This window comes from Pelobates fuscus, chromosome 4 (genome assembly GCF_036172605.1).
Source record: "Pelobates fuscus isolate aPelFus1 chromosome 4, aPelFus1.pri, whole genome shotgun sequence".
NCBI classification, from domain to species: Eukaryota; Metazoa; Chordata; class Amphibia; order Anura; family Pelobatidae; genus Pelobates; species Pelobates fuscus.
This window is the reverse complement of record NC_086320.1, coordinates 49689737-49715466: the sequence shown is the minus strand read 5'-3', so window position 1 is coordinate 49715466 and position 25730 is coordinate 49689737. Positions and strand designations below refer to the sequence as shown.

Below are 25730 nucleotides of genomic sequence, written 5' to 3'. Positions count from 1 at the left end.
AGGGTAAGGTCAGGTATACACTAACAACTTAAAAGGGACACAAAGTATGATAAATCTAAAGCAGATCTGTGAGTATATCAATGACAATATGATGAAAGCAACAAATTCTTGAAGTCTAAAAATAGACATGGTTGATTAGTAAAAGTAGTTAACAACTTCACCATCAATATCATTATTTGAAATATGTGCTAGCGCTAGCTCCCTGGGTATAGAATGCTACTCAGGCATATTTTAAAAAATGTACATATTTTTCATTTATTTGTTCTTTTACATGAATATTTAGATGATGAGGAATATTGTACCTGTGTATAGTATTTCTTGTCTTGCAATATTGCAGATGTGAGTGGAAATATTAGCATAGAAATTGATATATCATCATGGATATACCATTTCGTCACATACAGCAGGTGGGACAGAAATAAAAGAAATAACCCCAATCAGATGCAGTGACTACTTTTGGGAAATCATAAAAATTACACCAGAATACCATATGTCCATCCAGATGCATACCTTCTTTGTATCTCAATATGTGTCCCCCCTATCCCCTTATGTTTGGGAAATTATATGCACATAGTCATAATCATATACACACTGGTATACATAGACATTCATATGCACACATACTTACATTAATAATCACACACATGGACAAATACACAGACTCATAAACACACACACACACCTAACACACACACACACACACCTAACACACACACAGCTAACACACACACACACACACACTCACTCTCTCTCTCCTATTTCTATTTCTTCTTTGGGGTGAGGTTTTCCACAGTGAGATCCATCCAGCCTACTTGTTCTTACATTGACATTGAAAGCTGGAGTGTATGCTCATCCATGGAGTTCAATCTGGAGCAACTGGGATCAGTCTCTTGCACTGATTTCCCAGCTCCTTGCTGCTCCCAGGGCTGGGTGGTCACATCCCGTCTCCAGCATGAGGAAGCTGGGAGATCAGTGCAGAGCGATTCCAGCAGCCCCTTTGGCACCTGCTCTACATGCAGATTTAAGACAGAGACAGAGCAGGCCACAGTCACACAGCACCTCCCAACAGCAATGCACCTGGTGGATTAAAGTCAGAAGTGATATATTGAATAATGTTGACAGATCCAATTGGTGAAGAGGGCCCTCAAATAAACAGAAGGGTCAGGAACATGCCATGTCCCCCACAAATTTGGGGATATGAAATCGTCACTGGAGGTGGAGGCCTGCATTTGGTACGTGTCCATGGCATAAAAGCTGGTGATGTGTGGTGGCTGGTATAGGGACATGTGTACTGCTTTCAATGACATATTCAAATCCGTTTGAAATCAGGACTGTCGCACTAGATTCTGGCCATTTAAAGGAAAACACCAAGCACCATAAAAACTATAGCATCTTAACCCCTTAAGGACACATGACATGTCTGACACGTCATGATTCCCTTTTATTCCAGAAGTTTGGTCCTTAAGGGGTTTAAGCAGGATATTCTGTTAGCTATCCTGAACTAAGCCCTACATTACTTTTGATCACTCTCAGCCAATGAGCTAAGGCCTAACTGCAGGTGGGCTAGCCCATTATAAAACAGTTTGACTCCTTACAGTGGGGAGAAATCAGGGCACTCCTGGCACCATAACCACTAAAGCGTGGTGTAGTGGCTATGGTGCTTGGAGTGTTTCTTTAAGAGGTATATGAGTGAGTCGGCATATTTTCTCACAAAATGACTGCAAAGAGCATAGAACACCATTAAGGAACAATGACGAGTCATGCCACGCGGTCTGTACAAAAGCATGACAAAAGGTATCTCCGCAAAGTGGCAGCAAAGACCTAACCTGTGTCACAGAAAATGGTATGTCACTGGAATAACTCAAAGAGCAGCTATTCAAGATCTGTGTACGCTGCACAGACTGAACTATTTCTTCCTTTATACGAATAAACAATAAATCACCTTAACATAAAAGGGCTCTTACCTTTCCAGAGATTGTGTCTTAAATTCCAAAGAAGAATTCACAAACACTTTTTCATGGGGCATTACCTAACAATAAACGTCTGCCCTTGAAACTATTTCTTGAACTAAAGAAAAAAAGGGAGGACATTGTTCACTGACGACATCCTCTGTACTTTTTAGAACTAATTTCGGTGAGGCATACATTAGATTTCTTTAAAGGACCACTCTAGTGCCAGGAAAGCATACTCGTTTTCCTGGCACTAGAGTGCCCTGAGGGTGCCCCCACCCTCAGGGACCCCCTCCCGCCCGGATCTGGAAAGGGGAAAGGGGTTAAATCTTACCTTTTTCCAGCGCTGGGCGGAGAGCTCTCCTCCTGCTCTCCTCCTCCGATCCTCCTCTTCTCCTCCCCGTCGGCTGAATGCGCACGCGCGGCAAGAGCTGCGCGCGCATTCAGCCGGTCACATAGGAAAGCATTCATAATGCTTTCCTATGGACGCTTGCGTGCTCTCACTGTGATTTTCACAGTGAGAATCACGCAAGCGCCTCTAGTGGCTGTCAGTGAGACAGCCACTAGAGGAAAAAGGGGAAGGCTTAACTAATTGATAAACATAGCAGTTTCTCTGAAACTGCTATGTTTATAAAACAATTAGTTAACCCTAGCTGGACCTGGCACCCAGACCACTTCATTAAGCTGAAGTGGTCTGGGTGCCTAGAGTGGTCCTTTAAGCTCTGAAATCAATCTGCGCTAAAGAATATTTTTATTTCAAATATAATTATACATCACTTTCCTGTAAAGAGACATTGTGCTTAATTTTCTAAAGCTAGAATTAGTATGAAATGTTGATAGAATTGGATATATAGTATATCATATAATGCTAGTTTTTTTAATGATGTGGCACAATTGGCAATAACAAAATACAAAACAAGACATTATCTCATTACAAACGTGTAAGGGAAAAATAACTACATACACACAAATATATTTCAGCATTATTTTGTTTTGTTGATTTTCCCAGCATAAGCGACAAAAACAACAACAGCAAAAAGCATGCACAATAGGTGCAGTACTGTGTTTGCTTGTATGGTTTCCATAAACTTAGTTTCCTGGTCCCTATCTCTGCTCTCCCCAACCGGTGTTGTCACTCAAGCTCAAATGATCTAATTTCCAAAATTCACCAATCTCCCATAACATGCATTGTTGTTCTCCCCATCCCTTAAAGATCCTGGTTCCTACCATGTATCCCCCCTCCCCCTCCCCCTCCCCCCCTTGTACCTCCCACTCTCCCTTTTATTTTCCTAATCAGGACAGATGGGAAGCAAGCATTGAGGTTCTTTAGCACTATGTGTAGTTTAGTTTTAAATTTAAAAGGACACTATAGTCACCAGAACAACTACAGCTTAGTTGTTCTGGTGAGCATAATAGCTCCCTTCAGGCTTTTTTCATACAAACACTGTCTTTTCAGAGAAAAGGCAGTGTTTACATTGCCCCTAGGGACACCTCCAAGTTGGCCACTCCTTGGATGGCCACTGGAGGGGCTTCCTGGCTCAGTGCTGCACAGTAACCAGCCCTGCCATTCAGCGTCCCCACGCTCTGCATGGAGACACTGAATTTCCCTCATAGAGATACACTGATTCAGGAGGTCCTGACTGGCCAAAACGGCATTTGGCCCCGCCCCTGTGCTGATTTTAGCCAATCCAATGTTTTTCCCTATGGCCATTTTGATGACATCACAAAGGGTGTGGAGCTAGGGCTGGCGGACTTGCGCGACGCTGGAAATAATTTGAATATTAAACTTTTATAGAGAGCATAAGGGGGGGAAGCCACCTATATGGTGGGTTTAGCACTATAGGGTCAGGAATACATGTTTGTGTTCCTGACCCTATAGTGATCCTTTAATTGCAGACTAGTAACAATAAAACACAAACACTAATCATATGACTAAGGCTCAAAATTTCAAATGTAATGCTAGTAAACAGGTCTAAACTTTACTCTCCATTGTAAGACTGGAATATCCATGGCACACTCACCAGGGGTCAATTTCTACTCGCCAGGGATACATTTTTACTCATCAGTGTCTAACGGCAACTGGAAATTTTGAGCCTTGTTATGAGAGCAGTATTTTGTTTTGAAGTAATTACATTGAAATTTGAAAACTAATAAATGTTACAGTAACATCTAGCAATCCAGACGCAGAGTTAGGTTGACTAATGCTTTCAGAGGTGGGAGGTGGGACATTGGTGGGACCTGCGTTAGGCTGATAATAGTGTATGTAAAAAAACTAAAACAAAATAGTAAAACAGATAAAACTTTGAAATTTGATAAAAAAAGAAGTACAAGTATTTTTTTGATGTCTATGTCCCTTTAAGACATGTATTGCAATGGAAAGATGTGCTAATTCACACAGCAGTGAAAAAAGTTAAGCAGCTACTAAATACTTTACCCAGATGCACCGTATAGCTGCGTTAACACAGATCTGTTACTAGGAAGGCATATGGAAACAGTATATTAATATGGAAAAAGGCTGAGCTTTAGATCACTTGCCAGCTGTATACAGTGCGCCTGCCTCACCCAGTAGCAAAAGGTTATCAAATTATATATATAAATAACAGGGCTTGAAATATGACTAATGGAAATACGATTATCATGATAGGAAGGCTGGTACATACTCTTTGTTTCATTTGTTATGTTTCCACAGTTTGACTTTTTGCTCTTAATTTCTCTATTAAATCTTTAAATCCTTCTATCCCCAGACTGGAGTTGACCCACTTCGTAATTAAACATATATGTAAAAGCAATAATTTATAAATAAAAAGTTCCTGCATTTGCTCATCAAACCAAGAAGTGAATCAGCTAACCATTTAGACAGGTACATTCCTTGCACTCTTCCTTAACCCCTTAAGGACACATGACATGTGTGACATGTCATGATTCCCTTTTATTCCAGAAGTTTGGTCCTTAAGGGGTTAAAGGCAGGGCCAGATTAAGAGCCCAGTGGGCCTGGTGCTGACAATTATGATGGGCCTATTTACAGAATCTTATCGACCAAAAACACTAAAACAATCATACCTCCCAAGCATCATATATCTGATGGAGATGGCGTTGGAGGGAAACTCAAAGGATGCAGCTATACGAAAACACATTCTATGCTAATCTCTCTCTAATTTATGCTTTCATCTTTCAAGTAAATCCATACCCCCTAACAGCAGTGTCCAGTGAAGCAGGAAGTCAATGGGCGGGGTAAAAGGGTGTGCCACTGGCATGCGAATCACATGGCCAGAACTGCCAAAAGGGGCGAAGATGCTCAAAAAGGGGACATGTCTGTCCAAAGAATTGGAAGGACAGCCTGGCATGAATGCATGTCCGGCTGCCCACCAATCATGCAGGCTGTCCAACTAAGGGCATACAATGCAGGCAGCAACCTGAGCTCTGAGCTTTACATAAATGCGTCTAATGATGTGTTCGCTCCACGCTTTCTAAGGACTGTCCCCTAGCACTCACATGTCCACTTGTCTCCTTACCTTCTTACTAGCAGGCAGAAGCTCCTGGTATAAAGTCTGGGACAGAGAAAAGGTGTATGTAGTGAGTGTAGAAGAAAGGGGACATGCCACAATGTTAGAGAGACAAAAGTCTGCATTATCTAAACTAATTTTATTGTCAGCCTGTCCACACAAGTCTTGTTCCCATGCATCTATCTTAAGCTTCCAAACTTAAAGGGACACTATAGTCACCAGAACAACTACAGCATTTGTATTTGTTCTGGTAAGTAGAATCCTTCCCTTCAGGCTTTTTGCAGTAAACACTGTCTTTTCAGAGAACATAACTCCCATGGCCACTCCTTAGATGGCTGCTAGAGGTGCTTCCTGGGAAAGTACTGCCTAGTGTGCAGCACTGCCATTCAGTGTCTCCACCCTCTGCATGCAGACACTGAACTTTCCTCATAAAGATGCATTGAATCAATGTTTCTTTATGATGAGATGTTGCCTAGTTGACAGTCTCAGTCAATCCTATGGGGAAGCATTGTCATTTGCTCAGACCACCACTTCTGATGATGTCAGCAGACAGTGTCAGTTCAGAGGCAGAGCCTGCAGCTGCAGACTTGAATACAAGTAAGATTTTACTATATTTAGGGAGGCAAATGAGGGCCAGGGGGGCTAGAGGTTGGTTTAACCCCTTAAGGACCAAACTTCTGGAATAAAAGGGAATCATGACATGTCACACATGTCATGTGTCCTTAAGGGGTTAAACATAATACATAATTGTGTTCCTGACCCTATAGTGTTCCTTTAACCCCTTAAGGACCAATCTTCTGGAATAAAATGGAATCATGACGTGTCAGACATGTCATGTGTCCTTAAGGGGTTAAGCAAGAGTATGTGAAGAGTAGTTAGGGTTGCCACCTTTCTTGGAAAAAAATACCAGCCTTAATCATTTGTATAATTAATTAGTTATGTGTGACATCACATGATGTAAATCACAAGGAGTGACACAAGAGAAAATTCTGTAAAATCACCAACAAACTACTTACAGTTTGATTCTGCTGTATAGATGGATTGCTCCCAGTGTCTCCCTGTCTCCCAGTGTCTCAGTCTCGCAAGTCACACAGTCTCTCAGCGTCCCTATGTATCACAGCGTCAGTGTCCTTACGTCGCCCAGTCCCCCAGTCTCCCAGTGTTCCCATGTCTCAGTGTGTCCCCATGTCACTAGGATACTAGGGGACACATTAAGACATTGGTACACTGAGAGACCCAGGTTCACTGAGACACTTGGGGACACTGGGAGACATGGGGCACTGAGACACTTGGGGACACTGGGAGACATAGGGACACTGAGTCACTAGGGACACTGAGACATGGGGACACAGACACTGGGAGACACAGTAAGACATGGGTACACTGAGAGACCCGGGGACACTGAGACACTCGGGGACACTGGGAGCCATGGTGACACTGAGACACTAGGGACACAGGCTGGGGGACATGGGAACATGGGGGCACAGCACTGTGTCCCTAGTTTCTCCATTTCCCAATGTCTCAGTGTCTCCCAATGTCCCCATGTCTCACAGTGTCCCCTAGTGTCTCAGTGTCCCCATGTTTTCCAGTGTCCCCAAGTGTCTGTGTCCCCACATGTCATCCAGTGTCCCCATGTGTCCCCTAGTGCCTCAGTATCCCCATGTCTCCCTGCTGCCTTTCCCCCCATCCCTCACTTACCTGAGCTGTAGATCTGCTGTCTGGATTCTCTGTGCTGAGGCAGTGGGGCGGCAGGGGAGCGATATGCTGTAACTTCCTATTACTGCCTCTCTTCACACACAGTGACCCCTAGTGGCCGGTGCTGGTATTGCAGAATAATCTCTGTTTATATTGAGAAAAATACCTGCATTTGTATTGCCGGTATTACTGCAATACTGGCACGGCCAGGCAGCCTCAAATACCGGCTGTGCCAGTAAAATACCAGTCAGGTGGCAAACCTAAGAGTAGTGTGTAAAAAAAAAAAAAAAAAAAAAAAAAAAAATCTTTTTTTTTTTTTAAATGGGCCTATTCCATGGGCCTGGGCCTGGAGCTGCAGCTCCATCAGCCCCTATGTTAATCCGGCCCTGCTTAAAGGGGACCGGACACCCTCCAAAACAGTATGTAGCAACAAAGAGAGAGTGTGTTTGAACCCACAAAGAATTAACTTATCGTTATAATATAACAGCTTCCTCTCGGGATGTTCCAGACCTTATCCCATAGAAATAGAGTGTGTATATATGGATAACAGAGGAGTATAGCTGATAATCTACAGAAAGAAAAACAGTACAATAGGGTAATACTGTAAATAAACAATAAAACTGCGCCAATATGAATTGAACTCACAAGATGTAGATAGTAAGATCGCCTCAGGGTGCCTCCCCTCAGATGTTTGGAGGGTATATACAGAACTCCCTCTCAGATGTTTGGTGGTGTCGCCACAATATGGAAGTCCGGACTCAGGAAATGGTAAAAATAATCTCCTTTATTTGTATAAGTATAAAAAAAACAAATCTGGTCCTACGCGTTTCGTCTTACATAAGACTTCCTCAGGGACCCAGTAATAAAAAACTAATTTGTAAATATAAAATATGCTAACAAAATAGCAGCATAACTCTTCTCTCCCCAGTCCTTCCTTATATATGGCTGTCATCTCTTCCCATTGGTTGTCCAGGGGGCGTCTTCCACACTGTCCAGCTGTTTCAGAGGATTCCCCAGTTGATTTTCACTGGTGCTGTACCTGTATGACGTCACTTCTGCTATGTCACTTCCGTATTTCACTTCCGTGTGACGCATGCGTTCCAAATGGAGGCATAGAGAATGAATATTAATAAGAATCCAAAGATATATTACTTATATGGTCTATTTTGATATATTTTGATTATCATATTTTGTGATACTAAGGAGTATTACCACATAATTGTATAAAAAAAATTTAGAACATGCAAACACATAAAAAAAAAACATACCGTATATACTCGAGTATAAGCCGACCCGAATATAAGCCGAGGCCCCTAATTTTACCCCAAAAAACTGGGAAAACTTATTGACTCGAGTATAAGACTAGGGTGGAAAATGCAGCAGCTACTGGTAAATTTCTAAATAAAATTAGATCCTAAAAAAATTATATTAATTTAATATTTATTTACAGTGTGTGTATATAATGAATGCAGTGTGTGTGTGTATGAATGCTGTGTGTGTATGCAGTGTGTGTATGAATGCAGTGTGTATATAATGAATGGAGTGCAGTGCGTGTATATGAGTGCAGTGTGTGTATATGAGTGCAGTGTGTGTATGAGTGCAGTGTGTGTATAATGAATGCAGTGCAGTTTGTGTATGAGTGCAGTGTGTATGCAGTGTGTATATAATGAATGCAGTGCAGTGTGTGTATATGAGTGCAGTGTGTGAGTGCAGTGTGTATATAATGAATGCAGTGTGTATGTATGAGTGCAGTGTGTATGTATGAATGCAGTGTGTGTATATAATGAATGGAGTGCAGTGTGTGTATATGAGTGCAGTGTGTATGCAGTGTGTATATAATGAATGCAGTGCAGTGTGTGTATGAATGCAGTGTGTATATAATGAATGGAGTGCAGTGTGTGTATATGAGTGCAGTGTGTATATGAGTGCAGTGTGTGTGCAGTGTGTATATGAGTGCAGTGTGTATATAATGAATGCAGTGCAGTGTGTGAGTGCAGTGTGTATATAATGAATGCAGTGCAGTGTGTGTATGAGTGCAGTGTGAATGCAGTGTGTGTATGTGTGTATGTATGAATGCAGTGTGTATATGAATGCAGTGTGTATGCAGTGTGTGTATGTGTGTATGTATGAATGCAGTGTGTATATGAATGCAGTGTGTATGTATGAATGCAGTGTGTATGCAGTGTGTGTATGAATGCAGTGTGTGTATATAATGAATGCAGTGCAGTGTGTGTGAGTGCAGTGTGTGTGTGTGTGTGTGAGTGCAGAGCATTGGTAGGGGTGGGCATTTTATTAATAATTATTATTTAATTATTATTGTAATATATATTTTTTTTAATGTTATTTTTTTATTATTATTATTTTTTTTTTTCGTCCCCCCTCCTATGCTTGTTAGCTGGCCAGGGAGGGGGGCTCTCACTCCCTGGTGGTCCAGTGGATGGGCTGTAGGAGGGGGGCTGTCAGGAAGCTGTAACTTACCTTCACCGCAGCTCCTGTCAGCTCCCTTCTCTCTCCTCCGTCCGTGCAGCTCCCAGGTCAGCTTCCTCTGCAACTCTCGCGGCCGCGCGGAGCGTTGCCACGGTAACCCGTGGCAACGCTCTGACCCCGCGGCTCTCGCGAGAGTTGCAGAGGAAGCTGACCTGGGAGCTGCACGGACGGAGGAGATAGAAGGGAGCTGACAGGAGCTGCGGTGAAGGTAAGTTACAGCTTCCTGACAGCCCCCAGTCCTTGTCTGTATTATGGCAATGAAAATTGCCATAATACAGACAACTGACTCGAGTATAAGACGAGTGAGTGTTTTTCGGCACAAAAAATGTGCTGAAAAACTCGTCTTATACTCGAGTATATACGGTATATATCCACAGAACCTGAACCCCTTACATGGGTGGATGTACTAAGGGAATAAATATCCCATCCAAGAAATCTATATAAAAAAAACAAAAAACCCTTAAAGGTCCATTGTAACGGGATATAGATCTCTTAAAAAGAATAGGCCAATATTTCTATATCGCTCTTTTGATTTTAAAGTGGTCAGTGTTGTACCTTTTTCATACATGGGAGGTGCTGCCACATAGTTGCCTGTCTTTTTGCCTTTTTTCTGGTTCATATCTTTTTTGATATATATTATGTTTTGATATTAGGCATGTGCATGGGGAAAAATTTCGGTTTGGCATTCCGAAATTCAGAATTTTCGCAATTCGGGACTTCGGCAATTCGGCACTTCAACACTTTGGAACTTCGGCAACTTCGGAACTTCGGCACTTCGGAAATTTGGCAACTTCGGGACTTCGGCACTTCTATTGCAGTTGCTTAGTAGATAACTCCCTAATTCCCATGGTATTAGGGAGTTATCTACCAAAAGGCTGAAAGACCTAAATTGGTCTTTCAGACAAACTTACTAATACTAAGTAAAAATGACTTAGTATTAGTAAATTTTGCCCCTACTCGCTATACCGCGAGTAGGGGCATGTCTAGTAAACAGTTTTAAAAAAAAAAATTTACCTGTCACAGCACTCTGATTGGTTGGTTTGAAACCCACCAATCAGAGTGCTCTGTGTCATTTTACACAGCGTGGGAAAGTTCTTTGGAATTTTCCCACGCTGTGTAATTTGACTCATAACTCTCTGATTGGTTACTTAATCTACCAATCAGAGAGTTATGAGTCAAAGTTATGAGTCAAACATTTTATATGAATGTATGTTACTTGATTGTTGTAAGTGTTGCAAATGCTTACAGGTGAATCCTGGCTATGTTTGTATACTTTTTATTTAAAATTGTATACAATGTAACATTCTTCTTCTTTCACTGGGTAAGTATATTAGTACTTAGGCAATACTGTGCTTCGGAACTTCGGCACTTTGACACTTCGGAACTTCGGAAATTCGGTAATTTCGGCAATGCGGACATTCGGATGTACCGAAATTGCCCGAAATTCGTCCGAATACAAATTCGGACCGAAACGAATTGCACATGTCTATTTGATATTAAGTGTGCTGTACGTATATTTATATGCACTAATTTTGAGCCTTGCAGGCTTGCTTTCGACTTACTAAGGAATCAATCACGTTTATATCAACATATGACTGGTAAAACACATTACCGAAAGTAGAACGCATAATGGCCGCCATTTGGAACGCATGCGTCACGCGGGAGTGAAATACGGAAGTGACATAGCGGAAGTGATGTCATACGGGTACAGTACCCACGAAAATCAACTGGGGAATCCTCTGAAACAGCTGGACAGTGTGGAAGACGCCCCCTGGATCACTAATAGGAAGAAATGACAGCCACGTATAAGGAAGGACTGGGGAGGGAAGGGTTATGCTGCTATGTCAAAATTTGTTTTTTTATTACTGGGTCCCTGAGGAAGTCTTATGTAACACAAAATGCGTAGGACCAGATTTGTTTTTTATACTTATATAAAAAAAGCTGATTGTTTTTTTACCATTTCCTGAATCCGGACTTCCATAGTGTGGCGACACCACCAACCAGCTGAGAGGGAGTTCTGGATATACCCTCCAAACATCTAAGGGGAGGCACTCTAAGGCGATCTTACTATCTACATCTTGTGAGTTCAATTGATATTGGTGCAGTTTTATTGCTTATTTACAGTATTACACTATTGTACTGTTTTTCTTTCTGTAGATTATAAACTATACTCCTCTGCTATCCATATACACACTCTCCAAACCACTCATGCTCTTTGGAAAAAGCATGATATTTTGTCTATACATTGTGATAGCAGTTGTGCTAGCAAATGTATAGATTAGGATTAGGAGAAAGACATATTTAAAAATAGGTCTTTCTCCCACTTCCCAATCAAATCTTCTCTACAACGAGGTAACGGACATGGGAGCATAGCAACCACCATCGGCGTAACTACCAATGGTGCACACACGCAATAAGAGTAATTGAGTGGCCCATGCACTTAGGGCTCGAAGAGCATGTGTCAGCAGGGGCCCGGTTGTGCTTTGCGGTCCTTAACAGCACAACCGGGCCCCTCTCATAACTGCAGCGCTGTAAGTGAGAGCCAGTCACTTCCTCCCAGCTACAGACACTAAGACACATGGGAGAGGGGAGAAAGCTGGAAGGAGGGGAGGTGCGGACCAGGAGAGTCGGCCCCTAATTCCCAACAGCCTCAGTCAGCAGACTGGACCCCAAGGAAACCACCCTCCTGCATCCAAAAGATAGGAAATTAGAGGGTGGCTAAAAATGTGTACATTTTGAACAGCATGTGTGTTAGTGTGTGTATCTGAATGTCTGTATCTGCATGTGTGTGTGTGTATCTAAAATTTCAGTTTTTAAAGAGGTGGGCAAACTTGCTGATGAGAGATTATTCAAAAGTGGAAAAAACACATTCAAAACAGTTGCCAATCTTCCCAGGAGTGGACATCCCAGCAATTTCACCCCAACGTCAGACCGTGCAATGCTCAGAGAAATTGCAAAAAAAACAAGAGTTACATCTCAGACTCTACAGCCCCAGTTAGTAAATTACATTGTAAATATGTAAAGTTCCTGACAGTACAATTAGAAATAAACTGAACAAGTATAGTTTGTTTGGAAGGGTTGCCATGAGAAAGACTCTTTTAAAGTGTTTTAGGTATGTGGAGTGTTCCTTTTAATAGACTGCTCTAAATAATCAACTTTGCACAGGCTTAAATATTCTGTATTTATTTTTGTACTATTTATTAAATCTTGACTCGTATTTTCTACAAGGAGGGGTCATTACATTTAAGAATCAATTATTCTCTTTTTTATTTTAGTCAAAACTAAGGTTATTCTATGTATAAATATTTTTCTATGCAATTAAAAAAAAACAACCACAACAACATGGAAATGAGCCATAAGGTACCGCATAGAGCCATAAGCTACTCCCTATCAGATATAAAGTGTCTAATCGCTGGTCTGTGGTGTGTTTGTGGAATTGATTCATGCTCTGCAGACCCAAATTCATGATTTCAGGGCAAGAATTTAAGAACTTAACTTTAAACAAACTCGACAATAGGCGCATCTTAACATACTTAGCTAGGAGGAATCAAATAAATAAGTGCAGTGTCGATGAGGTATTGCTAAGTCTCATTTTTGCAACTGGGAAAAGACTATACTATCACAGAAGATTATCCATCCCTACTTATCCCTCTCCAGGGTTTATTTAAAGCACTTAGTGAATTTTCATCTTGATTGGCTGTTTGTGTTTTTTCTTCGACTATTTCACACTTGGATATGCTCTGACCTGCTTCAGATATCATATAAGCAGACGTTCCTCCTCTGCATCAGTAATATCAGTTTTGTTTGACTTCCATTGGCTGAAGAATGTTTGTTGACGCGCTTAGACAATAAATGCCTTCCAAAGATGGGTAGAGAAAGTCCAGAGAAACCAAAAAAGTTCTAATCCGGTTGTCTCTCAACAGTGAGATGGCACTAGGGTACTCCTGGCACAGTGATTCCTACAGTGGGCTCTAGTGGTTGTGGTGTTTACAGTGACTTTTTTGCTGGCAAGACCTCAATGGGAGCTGTAGTGCTACGGCAGCTGGAGGTTCATCATCGTTTAGCAGTATCCATTTGGGATTTCGGTTAAACAGAGAGGACTATATTAAACTTGCCATTGAAAATATGAAACAGTTGACCAGCCAGAACTGTTGGGTGATAGGCTTACTTCATCCCATTATGCAGGGAAGAGGAAATGCAGAGTTTGAATTGTCTGATAATGCAGAAATTCCGTGGTACTCCTAGAAGACTACGGTATTTTATTTTATATTTAAAAAAAAGAAAAAGTAAATATGACAAATAAATTAAAACTGTATAAACTATTGCACATCCCACATGCTCCAGGATAGTAGTGCTGACACACGGTCTAAACATCTGTTAGCTAGCACAATGTTCTAATCAAATTGTACCATCTAGATTCTAGAACAAGTGATCATGTGACGTCCAAGACATGAGCCCTACAAATACATAGAGTGCACGGGTAGGGTTAATGAGTATTTAGAATATCCTCATACATACGGTATTTGATTTTAGACATGAACACTCTATTGCAATTGGAAAAAAAGAATACAATGTGTATTACTAAGTGGTTTTTCAGCCCACTGTGGTGGAAAATAGCACAAATGGAGTTGAAGTAATCTAGAACAGGTTTTGGCTTGTGTTTGGGATTATTTTATATTAGGAGCTAAGCTAACAAGCCAGACATTAAAATTTAAAAACAGCTTTCCGCATACGCCAGACACCATGAATCATGAAATCAGGTTTCTATTTTGACGCTTCAGAAAATTTTTCGCAGTATTTATGTGTAAAATATATTTTCTAGCAGGGCACCTCATGTAGAGGTACTATTAAAAATCATTGTACAATGTTGACTGAAATTATTTTGTCACTTTGAAATAGTTATTTTTCCATTTTTCTGCTCTAAGTGTATTTTTTTTTTCAACAAGGATACTTCTTGTTTCTAAATGTTGTGTTGAGTACATGAGTGTTTAGAGACTTCAATACAATTATTAGCTGGATTTAAACATTAATATGTAAAGTGTCACTGGGACATTCCAAGTCATATGGCCACTTATCTTCATGAGCAGATCATGGTGACGTTTATCTCTCTTTCATCTATTCAGCAGCTACAACTCACCCCCTTCCTTTGTGATTTGTTGAAAAGCCACATTACTTTTTATTGAATTTATATTATTTGCGCAGGCTCCTTTTAATGTCTTAACTCAATGTTCAGCTACATCCTGGATTTCCACTTTAAGAGCTGAAGATGCATCATGATTTTAACTAAAAGGAAGGCGCCAACTGCGATTCAAAAGAATTAGTCATAGCATCAATTTGCAAGTTCATTACAAAATGGAACAGTTAAATGATTGGAGCAGACTGAACGCCTAAGAAGGAAAAGTAGCAAATTTATTATTAAATAATTCCAGTGTAAAAACTACCAATACCTTTACAAATATCAGATAGCAGTATGAAATGCACATAATAAAAAAAAGGTACAAAAAGTACTGTATTTGAATGGTCAGACTGTTAGTGTTAACTTGAAAAAGTCATTAGTCAAACATTTCCAAATGCTCTTTGTGCTGTATAATATTGAAAGACATTCTATGGCAGCCTTGCTGTTGGAACTTGCAACTCTCATCTCAATCAAATGTCCAGAACTGGTTGAGAATGGTAGCTGAAGAACGCGATAATGTCCATGTTTCATGTCTTTGTATAATGACCAGTGATTAAAAGTGTACTCCATGTCACAAAGACATACTCCCAGTCACAAGTTGGGACTATTATGTAAAAATGTAACAGCCCAGTAAAAGGAAAAATAATAATAATAAAAATAATAATAAAATGATGCTGTGTGTAGTTTGAGGTTTGTATTGCTAAGTGCACATCTCCAAGTCTGTGTTCACTAGTAAAATACTATAGAACAAGAGCATAAAAAGGGTACAAAACAGATCAGAGAGCTTGGGAAAAACCAAGTCTGACTTCTCATGAACTTTGCATTAGGTTCATTATTTCCTTTTCTTTGTTGGAGATAGGGTGACCCAAGTTGTCGGGCTGTCCAACGTTTTGATGAGATATTATTTCAGGATTTGGGGATGTTTCTGTAAAGTCCTTCAGGGGATACAAGCTGTATGAAAAAGAAAAAAATTGTTTTGAAAAAAAAAAAATACTTTCAAAGACTGGACACATATTATATAGTACATGCATTTGAATCAACATTCCCAAGACTCCAACTTAGAAAACCTCTGTTGCATGAATGAACAGTATACGAGTATGGCAGGTCTGAGAGCTTGCCAGGGCAACAAAGTCAAGGTGACAAGTCACATAACCTTGCCTCCAGTTTATGGAGTATAGAAAAAATTTGGCTAATTTATTATTGCTTTTATTATTTCTAATTGTTTCAGAAAGGTTAGATATTTGTATCTCGTGTTACTACTTTATTCCAACACTTTCTGCAATACGTTGTAAAGCACCCACACATTAACCCCAAAATGTCATACAGTCAGGGCTGGATTTACCCATGCACGCAAAAGTTATGAGTAATCGATAGGATGCATTAATAAGACTTTAAAGTATGATTAAAGGACCACTATAGTGCCAGGAAAACAAACTCGTTTTCCTGGCACTGTAGGGTTATTAGGTCGTCCCCCACCCTCATGGCCCCTCTCCCTTTAGGCTGAAAGGGTTAAAACCCCTTCAGCCATTTACCTTTCTCCAGCACTGGGCTTGCTTGGAGCTGGGGAACTCTCCTCCTCCTGCCGACGTCAGCGCTGAATGTGCATGCGCGGCAATAGGCGCGCGCATTGAAAACGCCCATAGGAAAGCATTACTCAATGCTTTCATATGGACGTCCAGCGTCTTCTCACTGTTATTTTCACAGTGAGAATCGCGGAAGCGGCCTCTAGAGGCTGGACTAACCCTCAGTGTAAACATAGCAGTTTCATTGAAACTGCTATGTTTTCAGCTGCAGGGTTAAAACTAAAGGGACCTGGCACCCAGACCACTTCATTGAGCTGAAGTTGGCGCTATATAAATTGCAATAATAATAATAATAATAATAATAAGTGGTCTGGGTGCCTATAGTGGTCCTTTAAATGGTGAATGTAACTAGGTGGGTGGTTGGATGATAAGTGCTGGGAGAGGGTGTGCGTGTGTGTGTGTGTGTGTGTGTGTATTGCATTTCTGAGGGTAGGATACTTGCATTGTTGCTTGTTTCCAGAGAAGCTGCTTGTGGGGTTGTGTGAATATTGTGGGCTGCTGTTTGTGAGGTTGCGTATGTGGCAGTGTTGATTTTGGTGGCAAATTATAATTCAGTTTTAGTCATAGTCTTGGCTAAAATGCCATTTTAGTTTTAGTCGTATTTTAGTCATCTGAATGGCTTTAATTTTAGTGTAGTTTTAGTCGACTAAATCTCAAAAAGTTTAGTCGACTAAAATTGTTAGTGGACACAATTAACACTGGTATGTGGGGGAGGCTGCTTGTGTGGTTGCGGGTGTGGAGGGAATAATGCTTGTAGGGTTGCATGTGTGGGAGGAAGGCTGTTCTAGGGTTGTGTCTTTAGGTGTGCAAACCAGAAGAAAAAATATTGTTTTAAGGAAAAACTGTCACTTCCCAGGTCTTGTATTAAATTTATATTTACGTATTCCTACATTTAACAGATATATGTTATTTGTAAGGTATGAAAAATATAATTAAATGTAAAAATTCGCACCTCTTCATCTAGCAACTGGGTGCCCAAATCGTAACGCTCTGTCAATCATTGTCACGTGAACTGTGTCTTTGCACCTGTCAGTCAGCATAGAGAAAACATACAGAGAAAGAGGAGAAATTAAACAGCGTTTCTATTTCTCCTCTTCATTTGCAGCATTTGCCCTGGCTTTGCCTGCTCTGAACTGGATTGTATAATTTGCTAAATCTTTAATACAAATAACACGAGTTAGAAGTGATTTTCAGTGCTTTATTCAATAGTGTGAGGTTTTTGAAAGCAACCCTTCCCCCTCCCCCCCCCCAAAAAAAAAAAAACAACAACATAAAAAAACAGCAGTAAGTGGCACAGATTTCCTACCTTTCCTCAATCATGTTGTGCACACTCCCAGACAAGCTGTTTCCTTTCCTACTTCCTAGCTTATTGTTACAGTCTGCTGGCTGCATGGGAACTTCTAACAGCGTTTGGGTGGTTATTTCTCCTTTGTTGTCCTCTCTTCCTTTTACAGGAACGTTCCCATGGTCTTGTTCAATTTTTGGTGACAGGTCCGAGGTACTTCTGATGTCCACGGTGGTATTCTGACTCAGAAAATCGTGACTTGTGATTGCCACTGCGGACATTCCATGATTGGCTTTAGCTCCTGTACTAGTTCCCATTGACTTTGAAATAACCTTGAGTTTGTGGGAGTTGGACTTGGGGTGTCTCCTCTTATGCTTTTCTTTTGCATTCTGCTTGAGAAAGAACTCACAGGACTCCTGAAGGACCCTCCGACTCTCACTCACTGGGCTAGAAAACAAAAACCAGAAAGCTTGACACAGAACACACATGCCATTAGAACTTAGGAAACAACACAAAATAGTTTGCCTGTGTTTTAATAACAATATTGGCTTTTTTCCCAAGAGCATCACCTACACACACAAAAAAAACATTTTAAATAATACGTTTATTCGATAATTTGGTTGCACTCATATAGTAATAAGTACGGTAAGTAAGAAAAACTAAAATTAAGCACAGATTAAAAAGACAGATTTCTTACAAAGCCTGAATGATTTGATTTTAGGAGACTACCATATTGAAATTGCCACTCTCTCATTATCTAGTATTCTAGAGCACCAACATTTATACAAACAAATTAATGTGAAGAGAAATAAAAAAAATATATAAATGAGGGTCCTGCTGAAGCAAGTAAACCATCCTCCTAATGCTCCAATCAAAGGCAATAAGTAAGCGATGAACTATATCAGGCAATCAGGGATCTCCCACAAAGACCTGTGTGTACAGCAAGGAGTATGATGTGTGTGGGATTCCCGTTCCATCACATGCATTCATACATGGCCCCATGAAGTCACGTGTGCATGTGTGTGCTACATTTAAATTCTTACCTAAAGAAAATACTTGGGCAAGCACAATAATGCTCTGTTTTCACTTAACATTCATAGTAACAGTTTTGCAAGTGACATAACAATCCAGTGTTAGTCACGGCACAGTCATGGCACAAAATGCAAATGAGAAGGAGGACAGAAGTGTCCTGCCCTAAATAGTGGTGCAAAAATGGAATGTGCCTGCTGGTTCGTTTGATTTCCATGCCAACTGCCCCACTTTTTAGCACTTTAAACAACTTTTTAAAATATAACATATTGATAATTTACTCTCATTTTTTGGAATTTCTCATCTGCCATTAAATTGGAACTGTCACCATCTGGGGACTTTGCATAATTTGCAAAGACCCCCTGACAGTGACATCGCCACTAGGAGTCCTATGGCCAGGGGGCAGGCTAAGGGTACTTTTACTTAGCTGAACCTGTCCTTCGCGGGTGCCACCATCATTTTCCTGATGGTCTTCTTCTGCTCCTGGTGCTTCAGCGACAAGCCAACATCACTGCTGTATGGATAGAAACAATTCCCTGCAGCCATCACTGGTGAGGGCTGGAGGGGATTGACACTTCTAGACAGCCTAGTGTCAAAAAGTGAAATTCCAAAACAGTCAATATGAGTGTCACAGGGGGTGTCAATGGACATGACAGTGGGGGTGACAGTTCTACTATTGAACATAGTTAAAGCAGCAAAGGGCCACATTTAAAATGATGATTCCAAGATGGAAGTGTCCATGTACATTTAAATTACCATATAAATTTTGACCTCACAATATATTTGGTTAATAGAGGGGATAAATACCCTGAGAAGTAACCCTTTCTCTTTAAGTAATCTTACGTTAGGCTTTCATGTGCATGGAGGCTGTCCAGGTGTTGGCCTGCTCCTGCATGTAACTCATTACAAAGACAATAAACTTTCCAGGCTCCGAGCAAAACACATATAACTTTTTTTTGGTTTAGACCTGCCTTGATTTCTATATTGCAAATAAAGTATCAAGCTTCAGTACGTTGAATGCAGACTTTCTATAAAATACAGTTACTGAGAATTTGATTGCCAACCGAGAATAAGTAAGTACTGCCATTTGGAGAGTGTCCGGCAACACAATGAACAAAATGAAAAATTGGTAACATTTAATTCCTTAACAATCCAAGGGCTGGGATAGAACTTTCAGCTCAAATTAAAAATACAGCTCAGATTGCAAGGGAATACAAACTGCTCACTGAAACGTGTTAGATGTACAAAATATTGCACAGCGTGAATTTATTTTATGTTAACAAGTGAGCAATAAAACTCCTGAAACATCATTTGGAAATCAATTTTCTTTATGAATTCCCATAAATTCCAGCCTCAGAGGCACAATGCAACACAAATAACGTGAGAGTTTTATAAAACCCTTCTGGTATTTGGATAAAGTATAAAAGCACAAAGCAAATAAAAAGTTAAAAAAGCAAACGTGATGTCCAAAGACCATAAAATCACGCTACCACGCAGGCCTGGCCTAACCTTTATGTATGAAGAAGCAGCAGCTGCTAAGCCTTTGCTCGGCCAATGTCAACAGGACCCAGATGTGTCTACAAAGCCACATATATTACCACCCACATGTAACGATACCATGAACCAGAGACAAACAAGATGTGGTGGCTTTTTGTTACTGGTTACTGTAACATTCCGTCACGATTTGCAGAGATGCAAATGAGAGATGTTGAAGGATAAGTTGGAAGTTATACAAGAATCACACAGAGCCAAATTAAAACTTAGAGTCTGCACCACCTGGGCAGCACACACACACACACACACACACATTTACTTTTAGCTCAATAGGAGAAAAACAACTAAACAAACTGGCACATAATCAGAATAAATTACATTTATTTTTTAGCAGTTAACCCCTTAAGGACCAAACTTCTGGAATAAAAGGGAATCATGACATGTCACACGTCATGTGTCCTTAAGGGGTTAAATTTGCAATGCAACCTGACATATTAAAAAAAAAAAAAAAAAAAAAAAACTTTAAAAGAGTATTGTGATCCTTCAAAAAACAAACAAAAAAAATTAAAAACAAAAAAACAGATTCATTCTTAGTCTTTCCAAAATCACAACAAATAACTAAATCTGTTAAGGTATTTTTCTTTAGCTGTACATGTTTTTCGAATGAATCTAGACAACGCTGTGACATAATGAAGCTTTTTTTTTCTCTCTTTCTTGCATTTTCTAAAATTTATTATGAAAAGGAAGCCCTGTCCTTTAAAAACAATAAATAACATGTATGGGAGCATCGCAAGTGAAATGATTTAGGAATATGGAGCAAAAAATGCCAGATTTCCTATAGTCCTTCAATGGAAAATAGCTTTGGTCATATCTGATCAGTGAGTTGCTAATTAAAATTGCATTGCAGGATAACTAAGAAATATAAACAACATAAAAATGTTTTATTTTTTTTAAATGGTATTTTTTTAAACATTTAATTTAATCTATGTAAAAAAAAAAAAAAAAAAAAGCATTAAAAAATTACTTACTCTTGTTTTTTACTGCGGTGGAAGAAATTGGACCACTCTGAGCAGGTTTTCTTGCTTCCTACCCAGAAGATAGCAGAGATCCCAACAATCAAAGTCATCACATATTTAGTAAGAAACAAGGCAAAGTTGGGTCGGGACAAATTTTTTAGCTATAGTAGACAGAAATAAATAGATAAATAAATAAAAAAATATTTGCAATCCAACAACTACAATTCCAACAGCTGGATAAATAAGTTTTTTTTGTAAATGTAAGCATACCCACATAGTATAAACTGCTCTCTTCGAGCTAAATCATTATTCTTGGATATACCGACAGTTCAAAATAGATCACAGCCTACGAAGAACATTTTTATCTGTTTCCCAAAAAAATATTTCAATTTAGGTTGCTGGCTGCCATGACATTGTGAGGACTGTATGCTTTATAAAGAAACTGACTTAAATAATGCACAACAAACCCGCAACATTTTGGCTACAATAACCACATCAGAAAAACAAATATTCAATTCTTTTAGTTTGGCATTAGTTTTACAAAATAAAATCATGGTCTATTTTTTAAAAATGAGGACGTTTTTGTGAATAGACGAGGCAATTGCTAATTTTAGGCCAACATTTTCTTGACCAACTTTTTACAGTCTTGTAATATTGGTCTAAAACGTAACATTTCCGTTGCTAGTTCTCCATGTTGAATTTTATTTTTTAGTGAACAAACCCCTTTGTGTTACTTGTAGAACCATATTTGGTTGGCAGGAGGTACTTACATGGAGCGGACATGGAATATGGTACTCCTGGCAATGATCGGCTACCCATGTCATTTCCCAATTAGTCCTAGACAATTGTTCATAGCCATAGCATCCAAGTAATATCACCAAAGGTACTAAATATGCACCACTGAATACTCCAATACGAATCATGAATTTTTTCAGTTTTTCTTGGTTCCTTTCATCGTGTTGTATTACCTGGCGGACATTATTTAAAGAAATAATTCCAGCCAGTAGTAGAGAGAGCCCGATGAAAACACACAGGGACAGTGGTATGAGCACAAAATAAGTAGAGACGGATTTGTCGTACAGACCGACAAAACAAACACCACTAATGTTGTCCCCTTCAACTTTATTCATAGCCAGAAGAACCACGGTGAGAACACCAGGAAGGCCCCATGCCACTGTATGGAACCACATGGATTTCTGCTCTATGGCTTCACAACTCCACTTCTGTCCAGCAGCCAAATACCAAGTTATGGTAAGCATTACCCACCATATTGTGCCTGCCATGGTGCAAAAATATAGAAGCATAAAAATGACGGTGCAGGCTTTGTTTTGGGAACCAAGGACAACAGTGTCTCCTTCTGCAAAGTTTTCATCAGCTTCGCTGCAAGAAATGGAGTTTCCCATGAGAAACCCTATAAAGTACATGAGTGATACGATGCTGTAACAGACCGAGTAGAAAATGATGGGCCGTTCCGGGTATCTGAACCTTTTTACATCAATCAGGAAAGTTAGAAATGTGAAGAGTGTAGCACACAAGCATATGATCGAAATTATGCCAATGAAATTCTTGGCAAAGTCCAAGTCTGCTTTCTCGAAGTACATGTTGGGACATGGTGGAGCGCAGTGGTTGACGCCCAAAAACTGATACCCTGTTCCTTGTGAGGTTTTCAAGTGACGGGGGCACCAGAATCCATAGTCTCTGTGAATTTTCTCTGGAGGTTTAGGAGTTCCCAGATCCATATTTTCTCCAGTGGAGATGGAATCTGCACTCTCACACTCGTCAAGCCTGAAAATAAAAAGACAGAGTTATGAAATACTTGGCTTCACAACACACATGGTTAAAGGTGGGATACTTTTTGTTGATCTATAAATTCCATCACAGATGCGGAGAGTTATAGCTATAGTTTGCACTTGTCAACTTTTGTGCAACAGATTGTTATATTCAAAGAACCCAGTACTAATGGGCAGGTTTATTTCTCTTCCGTTCATGAATTGTTCTTTGTTACTTGGGTAAGTGTTTTAATGTGCAGGATGCAGCTAATAGGCTGTCTTCCTGTAACTTTGTTCAAATGTATTAAATTCTTTGTTTATAGCTGGGTTATACTGTGAAGTTAAAGAGTAAAACCCATGGATGTGACACATCCTGCTTCTATCAATGTGCTTTTGGTGTTAAGAGACAGAAGCAACACTATCCTGTGATGGATCAACTCCAACACCCAAAGGGGAAATTAAATCATGCAGATAAACAAAAAGGCACTAAATTCAACAATGCATTAGTGAATTGATCTGCCCTTAAATAGACATTGCTTCTAGTGACATTTTGCTCTGGTAGATGGCCAACTAAAAGTTGGTTAATGGATGTGTTAACTTTTTATTTTATTTTTTATTAATGTCAGTTTGGAGATTTGTTTTAATTGAAATGGCAAACTTGGCACTCTGGGCACAGCTAGTAAATTAGTTAAGCTCTGCAAAGATCCATGAATGTTGCATGAGCGAGAAATGCAATGCTTAAGAAAACGAGCATGTATGCGACTACATGGAATTTCATGAGAGTGCCAGAGGCGTCATGGGGCAACTTTGTCGACCACTAAAGGCATGTTTTAGGTAAAATGTACGCACATATACACATAATCTTCAATATATGTAACAATTTATGGAAGATATTAATCTTTCATTCCTGTCCTTTTGTAAACTTGACACTTTTTTAGTTCTTTTTCCAGTGTCTAAAATTCTAATAAAGCGATGAAGAGCAGAACTGATGGTATTCCTTGGTGAAAATCATTGACAAATTTTTCGGTAATATCAGATATGAATATACGGCCTACCTGTCACACTCCAATTCGTCAGGCCAGGTAATGTCAAACGTGTCAATCATCGGTTTACAGTCTGAATAAACAGTCTTGCAGAGGCTACGGCAAGGCACGGCTACATTTTTCGGCTCAGTGCAGGCCGGAACAAATGCTTGGCACAAAAAGGCATGCACCTCTGGAGAACAATGAAGATTCAAGAGAGGCAGGAATGGCTAAGGAAAGAAAACAGAAAAAGCAAGATTATCTCAAACTGGGCGAGTACAACTTCAAATATCACTCGAGTTTTTAGTCATGTGACCACTTTTTAATTTTTTTTAATTTTTTTACTATGACTGGTACAACAATTCCTTACACATAGATAAGCTCATCAAATGGTCCACAGTTAACCCACAGTTAACCCATACTTACCTCGAATTCCAAGGTCTAAAACTCAAGTCCTCTTTCCGGTATATGCAATGGTATTCTCATGGAATGTATTCCTATCAACTGCTCGGTTGCATTGGAAACCTTCATAAACCCACCAAGAGGGCGGTGACGCAATCATGCAATTGACTCTGCCCCAAAGGGGACGAGCCTAAATGAAAAAGGGACAGGTCAGCCCAAATTACTGGCACGCCAACCCACTGAGGGCAGACCATGCAGGGAACACCGTTTCAGTGCTCTCTGCATGGTCCCAGAGCTCTAAAGGTAGCGTAAGTGTGTCTAATGATGCACTTACACTATGCTTTCTGAGGACAGTTCCCCGATGTTCCAAAAAGTGGGACACCAGGGAATAAAGCCGGCACAGAACAAGAAAATCTGAACCATCCCACCAAAATTGGGATGATTGGGAGGCATTCCACCTGAAAAAAAAAGTAACTAAGATGAGAATTAAAAGATGAATTTCAAACTTATTGCCAAAATAAGAAAGGTTTTCTAAGTCAGCTGTGCACCTACTTTGGCCTAACATTTGAAAGTCATTGACTTTGATTTCTCACTTCAGTAACCAGCCCTGCAAGTGATGCTTGTTTAGTGCTCATGTAGTGATTACAACATATAAACAAATATTTCACATAATGACAGGTCTATTGTATTGGAGGCAGGCGGTTTCTATTTATCATAGTGTGACTAGTAGCCAATCATAACATTTTTTTATTTTTTTTATCAAGTTATTACAGTGTGGGGATTAAAAGAGGCAAGTTACCAAACTCTGTGTTTACTGTTAAATTCTTCGCCCTTCGATCATTCTATGGATTTACAGGAGGCATAAACAGAGCAAGCCCTGCTTTTTGTTTAATTTTTTGTTTTTTAAATCTTCTGTGACATCATCTTTCGATGACCAATATCAAACAGATAATCTTTGACATCATAAAAGGATGGCTTCAAATGGAAAACAGTCAACTCTCCTAACATAATTTATGCTTCCTGCATACCTCTAAATAGTTCAAAAAGGCAAAGAGGGACACTTTACATTTTCGGTGTGTGAGTAGGGGTACAGCCAGGGGCAAGGTGACTTACTGATAAATGTATGCATGCAACTGAAATTTAATTTATCCTTTTTTCACAGACTGATTTCTAACACATTTATAGTAGGTTAAAGACACATCATTCTGAGTATTATTGCTGTGGAGCTCTGCTATACACAATTCAGACATACCAGGGGTCAAGTCCTGGGGAAAAAAGTGTGGGAACTCACCCAAGATTCCGCCTCCCCCCCCTAAAAAA

General features: G+C 39.9%; 1 protein-coding gene across 1 annotated transcript in view; it reads right to left on the bottom strand.

The window, feature by feature from the left end:
- Positions 1 to 15022: 15022 nt before the first annotated feature.
- The window catches only part of FZD6 (frizzled class receptor 6), a 35821-nt gene continuing 25113 nt past the window's right edge, over positions 15023 to 25730 (bottom strand). The window contains exons 3-7 of the mRNA XM_063451149.1: positions 24042 to 24238; positions 21988 to 23002; positions 21230 to 21378; positions 17700 to 18125; positions 15023 to 15761 (exon numbers count right to left, since the gene is read on the bottom strand). Of these exons, the coding sequence (XP_063307219.1) occupies positions 15620 to 15761; positions 17700 to 18125; positions 21230 to 21378; positions 21988 to 23002; positions 24042 to 24238 (1929 nt within the window). The 3' untranslated portion in view covers positions 15023 to 15619. The remainder of the gene's footprint in view (positions 15762 to 17699; positions 18126 to 21229; positions 21379 to 21987; positions 23003 to 24041; positions 24239 to 25730) is intronic.